Source organism: Hyperolius riggenbachi, chromosome 6 (genome assembly GCF_040937935.1).
Source record: "Hyperolius riggenbachi isolate aHypRig1 chromosome 6, aHypRig1.pri, whole genome shotgun sequence".
Taxonomy (NCBI): Eukaryota; Metazoa; Chordata; class Amphibia; order Anura; family Hyperoliidae; genus Hyperolius; species Hyperolius riggenbachi.
Genome location: NC_090651.1, coordinates 245177890 through 245188874, shown reverse-complemented (window position 1 = coordinate 245188874; position 10985 = coordinate 245177890). Strand labels below are relative to the sequence as shown.

The window sequence follows — 10985 nt, the reverse complement described above, 5'->3', positions numbered from 1 at the left end:
CCCTCGGTGCTGCGCTGGCTCCCCCGTTCGCGTCCGCCGCCGCAGGGACTTCGGAGGTCTTTGAGAGCACTCGGGCTTCTGAAGATGGGCCGCCCCATACTACGCACGCGCGAGTGCGTCATAGAGGGCGCTCGCGCATGCGTAGTATGGAGCGGCCCGTCTTCGGGAGCCCGAGTGCTTCCGAAAGCTCCCTTCGGCTGCGGAAGTGGCAGTATTTGACCGAACTGGTCGAATACTGCCACGGGGGATCCTGCGCTGGACCGGGCACCGGGAGAGGAGAGGGAAGGCTCATTAGGACCGAGCCTTCCCTCTCCTTAGGTGAGTATCTGACTTTTTGATTTTTTTAAATGGTAAACATTCACTTTAAAGGACAACTATCAAAGTTAACTAAAATTATAGATTCCACGTATATTTCCAGTAATTACTAGCAAATAGCAATACATTTTTTTTTTTCATCTTTTCTTTTTTTGTGTGAAGAAAATATGACATTTGCAGAGAACAGTACTGGGTGCATTACTATGGAGGACTGTGTCCAGCACATCCAGCACACAGAAGCAGTCCTCACTGGCTGTAATCCTGTGAGTAAAATGTGCTCAGAATGATAGAAAGCAGAAATATAGCTTCCAGTAGTGTGTAAATAACTCATCAGCTGTTCCTGTCTCACTCTCTGATCACGCAGTCTAAAGTAAACAGAGTTTACAGCCAGGAAGAATCCATTCTCAATGGGGAGGAGGAGGGAGAGGGAGAGGGAAGGGGGGCATGCAAATACAGGAAAACGTACAGGTCCTTCTCTTCAGATACTTTCTCTGTAGCTAAAAAATCTCTCAACCGTTCTCACATGATCTGTGAGATAGCAGTATGCGTGGGCAGGGCAGAAACAGACAGTAAATCATTCCTCTGCGAATAGTGACAGAGAAGTGAAAGCTATCTACATGGTACAGCTCTAGCCCTGATGCAGACACAAACCGATACACAAGCTGATAAACAAAGTATTTTTTTCACACAGGCTGTGATCAGAGACTTCTAAAACGCTTTCTATTGTTGCTGGCTAAAAGCTCTATAGGTATGTGGGATTTACAGAAGGACAGTTTCTTTGATAGTTCCTTTTTAAGCACAGCAGAGCCCACTAACAGCCTAGGTTGGCCTTTTGAGTACTGAAGGCGATGTGTGCTGGTTGGTTGAGACTGCTGGTTAGTTGAGTTCTGGATAACTGGGACTCTACTGTATATTACTGCTGCAAACACCACTGCAAATTAATGCTATTATTTAAACCTGCTGCTGCTTTAGCTGATACTGGTTAAAAAAAAAACAAAAAAAAACAAGGTTGCCTGAAACCTTAGCAACAGTTTACAGCTTGGTATATAGGGCTTTTTAGGATTCTTATCACCCTGTTTGTGGCATCAGCTCAGGACTCAATTAGAAGTCTGCACAAATCAGGAGGCAACATTGCAGGTATCTTAGTTTCCCCAGTTTTACAGCAATGCTCCATTCATTACTCTGCAAAAGAGGTTGCAGGTTTACGGAACCAAATCCACCATCTTTATCCATTTTTATTCATGCTATTGTTAATAATACAATATATGTGGAGTAACTATGGCTCGACCCACAATAACTAACATTTCCACAAATATGCCAAGAAAATAGCTGTTTTAGCAACTGTTACCACCAACAGTGTTAGTCCAGTCCTGATGTCTTGATCTTGTGCAGTTATAGTTTTCTAGTATTGAAGTGATAATTTTCTAACCCCCTTTCCCCCTTAATAACCAGTTAACTTTAGTTATCATAGATAAACGTGAAATGTTTGTTTATTAAATTACAGCCATTTTATGCAATATTTTATAAGATAAAATCAATACAAAGATCAGTGGATATACTCTCAAAAAAGGAACATGAAATAGAGAATTTTTGCTCGTCTTGTGCCATCATTGATGCCATTAGGTCATTCTGTGATTAAAGTTTTCCCAGAGTTCCATGCTCATTTCACAAGTGTCCAGATATATTGGAGCAGATCACTTGCTATAGAAATATTAGCCGTTGACATTTTTGAGTTTTTTCTCTCAATTCTCCATTTTAATAACGCACATTAAACAATAAACAATGAACAGGACAGGATCCTCTAAATATTACTATTTTCTTTATAGAGTCCAACATGTAGATATTGACCCATTCACTGTTAATGGAGCCTACAATGGTTTGCATAATAGAGCCAATCTCAGCCACTGCAGGCCTCATGGCATCGCAAGGCTCAGAAGCAGCAGCAACAGGCGGTGGGCCTATATCAGTTTCCTCCTCATCCTGCGAGTGCCAAGCAAATTCGCAGAAAAAGGTCCTAGATAACGGATATGGTGAAAGCTTCTTCCATTGCAGGCAAAGTGAATGTGTAGGTTTCATATTACTTCAGTCTCTTTTCTTCTATGGCTTTGCCTACAGTCCCATGAAGATGCCCATGAAGTCTGAACCATTTTGGACTGTAATGGGCGCTCCTGCACCATTGTCCACAAATATCGATGTGTACTGCCCGCTCTGTAACAAAAAAGGGAAAGGATGTAAAAAATACATGTAGGCACTAACTAGACCACTAAAACAATTACAGTACTGTATTACTAGGTTACTGTGAGGAAACGCGGAAAAGCCGCCATCTCTCGAGGTGAGGCGGCTGTTTCCGCATCCAGCATGGCGTCACAACGCGGAAAAAACGCCTCATGCCGCATGGGCAGTGCGGCGGAATCCGCATTGGTAACAGCGGAATATACATCAGAGGCGACCCCCGCATTAGATACATTGCAAAACAGTACTGGTGTGGCTGGGACTGATAGTCCACCAAGATTCAGACTTACACGCGCGCGAGCACAGAGGCAGAGTTTAAATAGCAGTTAGAAGGGTGTCGGCTGACCAGCTGGGTCAGCTGACAAATTCCACTGCTCCCATTGGACCAGCAATTAGGGAGGTCCTGGAGAGGTCCTAGAGTATATATACTGCTGGTTGTTCACCTGCTCCTTGTCTGACGTTGCGTTCACATATGTGGGAGCACCCAGATCCGTAGTTAGATCCGTTAGTGTGCTGGGACCAGCTGGAGCTGTAATCCTACACTAAGCTAGATTCTGTTGATAGCTAAAGTACTAGTTTGATTGTGATTATCTGTTATGACTTTTGCCTGCCTTGACTATCCTCCTGAACTCTGATCTTGCACCTCGATATTTCTGATACTCTGTTGCCGAACCCCGGCTCGTTCCTTGACTCTGCTTCTGCCTCCTGATTTTGTACCCCGATATTTCTGATACCCCGTTGCTGAACCCTGCCTGTACTTTGACTCTGCCTTTGCCTCCTGATCCTGTACTTTATCTGTCCGTGTGTGTACGACCTGGCTTGTCCGACCTCGAGAACCGACCTTACCGTTAGAGGCGGTTCCTCGCTCTGTTAGCGATCCTTCCTCCTGAGGGTCACTTTCAGATATCCCTTCCTACTGTCAGTCTGACTCCTCCCGTCTTGGAGAGCTCAGGTCTGCGGAAGGAATCTGTACAGTACTCCTTACTGCATTGAGGCCTTGTCCTCTTAGTGTTACAGTTACACCAAACACTACACTCTACTCAGGTGATCAGAGGTTAGTTTGTATATCGGATTATCGGTGAGACTGCAGTTCACTTATAATCTGGTATATATCTGTATTTCCGGTGATACTGCAGATCACCGGTAATCAGATACTCTCTGCGCCCACCGATCGTTACAGAACACCAGACCAAAAAAAAAAACAAAATGGACGCAAACACTGGTCGTCTGGGTATGCTTGCCACTTCGGTGGATAACCTCCATCAAGCACTGGGCCAGCACAAAGCTTTGATTGATGCCCTTTCAGGCTCTGTGCAAACCCTCCAGACGTCAGTTGATTCAGTGCGATCCCCTTCTAGTGATGACATACGTATGCCTGTACCTGATAAATTTTCCGGCCACAAGTCTGACTTCCGGAATTTCAAGAGTAGAGTGTTGTCATACTTCGAGTTAAGACCCCGATCTTCGGGGACTGAGACCCAACGGGTCATTTTCATTAAAACACTGTTAACTGGTGATTCCCAGTCCTGGGCATACAACCTGTCCCCCACTAATTTAGCTCTGACCTCAGTCGAGGAATTTTTTAAGGCTATGGCCGTAATATACGACGACCCTGACCTTGCGGCAACTTCAGAGCGGAAGCTCAAACTTTTGCGGCAAGGCAGAGGGTCGGTCGAGGATTACGCAGCAGAATTTCGTAGGTGGTCTGTTACCGCCAGATTCGACAATTTTGCTCTGATGGATTATTTTCTATCTGGGTTGTCGGAGGAGGTCTCTGATTTGATGCTAACCTTACCCGAGCCCGCAACAGTCGATGAGGCCATATCATCGGCCATCAGAGTCGATCGTCGACTACGCCATCAGAGGCAGACTAGGGGCAGTCACCGGGTCAGGGTGACTTCGTATGTGGCACCTTCTGGTACACCCGCAGTAACGGCATCTCCACCGGTGTCACCCTCTCCAGCCTCACCACCACCCGAACCCATGCAAATTGGTCGATCAAGATTGACCCAGGTGGAACGTAGGCGGAGAATAACAGAACAACTGTGCCTGTATTGTGCAGAAGCAGGGCACAGGGTGCGAAACTGCCCTAACAAGTCGGGAAACGGGTCTGCCTAGGAGTAGTGGGGGGTGACACCCTAGGCACTTCATTCTCACCCCAAAAAGAGAAGAAGTTACTTCTCCCCTGTACTATTACGTGGGATGATAAGTCTGTGGACACTGAAGCTTTTATTGACTCTGGCTCAGCGGCCAATTTTATGAACCTTGAATTTGCTCGGGAGTTGGGTATTCCTCTCACTCCAGTAAGTCCCCCCATTCAGGTCACGGCAGTAGACGATTCCCCGCTGCAACGGGATCGTCCCCTGTCTCAGACTCCGCAGGTGAGGGTTACGATAGGGGTATTGCATGGGGAACAGCTACAGTTTTTCGTTTTGAACATGTCAACCTCCACTATTATCTTAGGCATGCCTTGGTTACAGGCCCACTCTCCACAAATCGACTGGGCCACGGGTGAGGTAACCAGATGGTCTGATCGTTGTCACCAACAGTGTCTAGGAAAGGTGACATTGGGTCAGACCAAGGTGTACGTGGAGGGTGTTCCCGAGGTGTATTCCGATTTTTCTGATGTCTTTTGTCCCAAGTCTGCTGATCAATTACCTCCTCATCGCCCGTTCGATTGCCCCATTGATCTCCGTGCTGGTTGTATGCCCCCTAGGGGTCACCTGTATAACTTGTCCGGTCCCGAGAAGTTGGCCATGCAGGATTACATTCGTGACAACCTGGCCAAGGGGTTTATTCGGCCCTCTCGGTCACCTGCTGGGGCCGGTTTCTTTTTCGTTAAGAAAAAAGACGGGGGTCTTCGACCTTGTATCGACTACCGAGGTCTCAATAAAATCACGGTGAAGAATCGCTATCCGTTACCATTGATAGACGACTTATTCACGCAGGTCACTACTGCAAAGATCTTTTCTAAGTTAGATCTGAGGGGGGCATACAACCTAATCCGCATTAGAAGGGGCGATGAATGGAAGACGGCCTTTAACACACCCGACGGGCATTACGAATACTTAGTGATGCCCTTCGGGTTGTGCAATGCGCCCGCCGTCTTCCAGGAACTAATCAATGAGGTATTCCGGGAGGTATTGGGTAAATTCGTACTGGTATACCTCGATGATATATTAATTTATTCCAATAACCTCCCCGAACACAGGGTCCATGTGAAATTTGTCCTAAACAAATTAAGACAGAATAGACTCTACGCCAAGTTAGAAAAGTGTATTTTTGAGGTGACATCCGTCACGTTTCTGGGGTATGTGATTTCTACCTCAGGTCTGTCAATGGACCCTGCTAAAGTCACAGCTGTCCTAGAATGGCCGCAACCTGTGGGCCTGAAAGCCCTCCAGAGATTCCTGGGTTTTGCAAATTATTATAGGAGGTTTATAAAAGGGTACTCCACGATCATTGCACCCCTTACCAGTCTCACAAAAAATGGGGCAGATACTACCCACTGGTCTCCGGAGGCTCAGAATGCATTTTCTAGTCTGAAAAAATTGTTTTGTTCCGCACCAATCCTGAGACATGTCGACACCGCTTATCCGTTCATTGTTGAGGTCGAAGCCTCGGAGGTCGGGGTAGGGGCTGTGCTGTCTCAGCGATCAGGGTTACAGGGAAGACTACACCCCTGTGCGTACTTTTCCCGTAGGTTCTCTCCGGCGGAGAGAAACTACGATATAGGCAACAGAGAGCTCCTGGCCATTAAATTGGCATTTGAGGAGTGGCGCCACTGGTTGGAGGGGGCAGAGCACACGATCACTGTTTACACCGACCATAATAACTTGGAGTACATCGAGGGGGCTAAGAGGCTTAGTCCCCGTCAGGCCCGGTGGTCCTTGTTTTTTACGAGATTCAGGTTTATAATCACATACACTCCAGGTAGCAAAAACATCAAGGCAGATGCCCTCTCCAGGTGTTTCGAACCTGAGACAGCACAGCCCCCCACACCTGAATCCATCATTCCGCAGAAACTGGTGTTAGCCGCCACGGAGTCTTGGGAAGAGTGGACAGAGATCTTGGGTCCCTTTCAGCAGGAGGTTCCTGAAGGGAAACCCGAAGGGGTCTTGTTCATACCACTACCATTCCGGTTACAGGTTCTGCAACTCTTTCACGCCCATAAGAATGCTGGTCATCCTGGAGCTGCCAGAACGCAGGATCTGATTGCCAGGTGTGCTTGGTGGCCTTCCTTGGCAACAGATTGCAAGGAGTATGTTAGGGGGTGTGCGCCCAGAGTAAGCCCTCCCGGCTGGCACCTGTAGGAAGGTTGCAGCCTTTGCCCACCCCGAGTGAGCCATGGACCCACTTGTCCATGGATTTTGTGGGGGAATTGCCCAGGTCTGAAGGCATGTCGGTCATTTGGGTGGTAGTCGATCGGTTTAGCAAAATGGCCCATTTTGTGCCCCTGAAAGGACTCCCCTCGGCTCAAGAACTGGCTGAATTGTTTATCATTCACATCTTCCAGCTGCATGGCATTCCGGAAGACATCGTGTCTGATAGGGGAGTCCAGTTTGTGTCTGGATTCTGGAGGGCATTTTGCCACCAAATGGGCATGAAATTGTCTTTCTCGTCAGGCTACCACCCACAGACCAATGGGCAGACAGAACGCATTAACCAATCCCTGGAGCAATTCCTGAGATGCTACGTTGCTGAGGCGCAGAGTGACTGGGTGAAATTTTTGCCCTTCGCGGAATTCGCTCAAAATAATTTAAAGAATTCCTCGTCTGGGTTTTCCCCATTTCAGATTGTAACAGGGAGGTCACCCAAATTTTCCCCTTTTCCAGTTGTCTCGTCTCCATTTCCAGCACTGGAAGATTGGCAGAGATCACTCAGGGACAATTGGGGAATTGTTAAAGGGAATTTACAGAAGGCGTTCCAGAGTCAGAAGGGTCAAGCAGATAAGAGACGGTCCGTGGAATGGAAGTTTCGGCCAGGGTATCTAGTCTGGGTGTCCACACGTCACTTGACCCTGAAGCAGCCATCTGCCAAACTGGGTCCCAGGTTTGTGGGCCCATTTTCCGTGACCAAGAAGATTAATAATGTTACTTATTCCATTGACCTTCCCACCAGCATGCGGGGGGTGAGGTCCTTCCACGTGTCCCTTCTTAAACCAGCAGTCCAGGTGGGTCCCACTCCTCCTCCTCCCGTGTTGGTGGATGCCCAACCCGAGTACGAAGTGGAGAAGATCATAGATTCACGTACTGTACAGAACTCGGTACAGTACCTCGTACATTGGAAGGGGTACGGGATTGAGGAGAGGCAATGGGTACCTAGGAACCGCATGCATGCGGACGAGTTAGTGAAGGAATTTCATGCTGTACATCCCGAGAAACCTGGTGGGAGTTGTCCGGAGTCCACTCCTCGGGAGGGGGGTACTGTGAGGAAACGCGGAAAAGCCGCCATCTCTCGAGGTGAGGCGGCTGTTTCCGCGTCCAGCATGGCGTCACAACGCGGAAAAAACGCCTCATGCCGCATGGGCAGTGCGGCGGAATCCGCATTGGTAACGGCGGAATATACATCAGAGGCGACCCCCGCATTAGATACATTGCAAAACAGTACTGGTGTGGCTGGGACTGATAGTCCACCAAGATTCAGACTTACACGCGCGCGAGCACAGAGGCAGAGTTTAAATAGCAGTTAGAAGGGTGTCGGCTGACCAGCTGGGTCAGCTGACAAATTCCACTGCTCCCATTGGACCAGCAATTAGGGAGGTCCTGGAGAGGTCCTAGAGTATATATACTGCTGGTTGTTCACTTGCTCCTTGTCTGGCGTTGCGTTCACATATGTGGGAGCACCCAGATCCGTAGTTAGATCCGTTAGTGTGCCGGGACCAGCTGGAGCTGTAATCCTACACTAAGCTAGATTCTGTTGATAGCTAAAGTACTAGTTTGATTGTGATTATCTGTTATGACTTTTGCCTGCCTTGACTATCCTCCTGAACTCTGATCTTGCACCTCGATATTTCTGATACTCTGTTGCCGAACCCCGGCTCGTTCCTTGACTCTGCTTCTGCCTCCTGATTTTGTACCCCGATATTTCTGATACCCCGTTGCTGAACCCTGCCTGTACTTTGACTCTGCCTTTGCCTCCTGATCCTGTACTTTATCTGTCCGTGTGTGTACGACCTGGCTTGTCCGACCTCGAGAACCGACCTTACCGTTAGAGGCGGTTCCTCGCTCTGTTAGCGATCCTTCCTCCTGAGGGTCACTTTCAGATATCCCTTCCTACTGTCAGTCTGACTCCTCCCGTCTTGGAGAGCTCAGGTCTGCGGAAGGAATCTGTACAGTACTCCTTACTGCATTGAGGCCTTGTCCTCTTAGTGTTACAGTTACACCAAACACTACACTCTACTCAGGTGATCAGAGGTTAGTTTGTATATCGGATTATCGGTGAGACTGCAGTTCACTTATAATCTGGTATATATCTGTATTTCCGGTGATACTGCAGATCACCGGTAATCAGATACTCTCTGCGCCCACCGATCGTTACAGTTACTCATAATTATCTTTTATCATCCTTGTGGACTTGGCTTGGAAGCTAGGAAAAGTAGGAAAAATGGGGAGGTGCCATTGCTGAACTCATATTAAAATATGCCCTGATTGTTGTACTTTCTTTCTGTGTCACTGGCTCAGAACAGTTGAACAGATCAAGTGTTCTCGCTCTACATAAAATCTTACACCCTAAGGAATCCCTTTGGGCAAAACATGTAGGTGGGCTAAGTCTCTGATGTCAGCCTCAACCACTGCTGCAGCTGTATGCTGGTCCCTGCTGATACAACACGTGGGGGAAGATTGGAGGCCACTTGCCGCTCTACATTAGACAAAGATCCATGCATCTAACACGGCTGATGGCGCCATGAAAATATGTGCGTACTCATGCAACTTATCATGAGGACTGTTGGTAGCCATAGAGGAGCGCAGATATCAAGGAATCTGCAGCTCTATTAAGCGAGGACCACTCTGTCTATGGTAATATTCATTGCTGTACTCTGTGTATTTGCACAGTCTGCCAACCTGACATGCTGTCTTGCTTGGATGTTTGGCCTAGACTATCACGCTGGAGATATGTTAAGCAATATGAACTTTGTGTAAACTGCACAGGCAAACTTAGTTTGTTTGTCTGCCTAATCTGCTATGCTTATTAAAGTAAATCTCAGCTTCCTCCAGCCCCCTCCAGGCTTAACTCTCCCTCGCCATCCTCCTCCACCTCCTGGTTCGTCCTCCAGTCCAGGGGCCAACTGCACCAGTTGCCGACGAACAAGGAGGTGGAGGAGGATGGCGAGGGAGCGTTAAGCCTGGAGAGGGCTGGAGGAAGTATATTTTTTTAAATTCCCACCTCAGGTACACTTTAACAGTGGGACTTGTGCTGTTTACTAATTCTAAGCGTCAGTGGAACTCTAACCAGCAAGCTGTTTGTTGCTATCTAGAATTCTGCTTCAGCAATTAATACTTAAATACATGCATGTGACCATTGGATATTGGAGCTATATGCTATAAGTGATGTGTGCATGGCTATTGCGGTGTATGTGTGCAGGGTTGAATCCCGGCACTCCTGAGACATGTTTTAAACATCTGTGTAATTGATGCCTGTCATTGAAGGCTGTCTAATAAAGTTTCATTCATGGAATTGTGAGGCCTTGAGTAGCTTTATTCTTACCTTTTCAGGTCTACATAAGGTATGCAGGATTCCTAAAGAGCCACCCCGACCCTCTGGAACTCTCTTCCACCACCCATCAGACTTGCCCCCTCCTTCAACACAACCAAGCAAGCCCTCAAAATCCACCTCTTCAAGATGGCCTACCCAACCCCTACCACACAGTAACTCTCTTCTGAATACTTATTCTGCTGCACTACCTAGTGTTTCCGTTTCCCCTTCCCTTAGATTGTTAGCCTTTGGCTGGGTACTCCCTTCCCTAGTGAATTATACATGATTGTGCACCCCCATCATTGTGCTCCTTTCCTACGACTGCCTTTTACTTGAATTACTGGACCTACCTAACCAGCCCAATAAGCATGATTATGTGTTTGCTACCCTGTTTGCCTTGTATAACTTTGTTCAATATTGTATAACCTTGTTACTTTATTCCTGCCATCCTTTGTATCATTGTATGTATTCATTGTCCAATGCCTAAAATATTGGCACTTTATAAAAACATTAAATAATAACAATACTTTCTCCAATCTTAGACTAGATTATGCCAGACTTGCCTATTTGTTGACTCCACTGTGTATAGCAATAAATAGTTACTCCAACATTCCATTCCTGACATTCACCTGAACGGGTCAAAATGTTCTGGTTTTAAAAACCCTGAATCTGAACACTATCAAAGCCAATTCGAAAAAATCTTGTTGGAACACACTCTGTTCCACTGTGTCATGCGTCCTCCC

The 10985-nt window shown here is 47.3% G+C and overlaps 1 protein-coding gene across 6 annotated transcripts in view; it reads right to left on the bottom strand.

Annotated features, from left to right (window-relative positions):
• Positions 1-1787: 1787 nt before the first annotated feature.
• The window catches only part of C1QTNF12 (C1q and TNF related 12), a 217833-nt gene continuing 208635 nt past the window's right edge, over positions 1788-10985 (bottom strand). For all 6 annotated transcript variants that reach the window (XM_068240624.1, XM_068240627.1, XM_068240625.1 and 3 more), the window contains one exon: positions 1788-2523. In XM_068240624.1, coding sequence (XP_068096725.1) covers positions 2425-2523 — 99 coding nt within the window. In that variant the 3' untranslated portion in view covers positions 1788-2424. The remainder of the gene's footprint in view (positions 2524-10985) is intronic.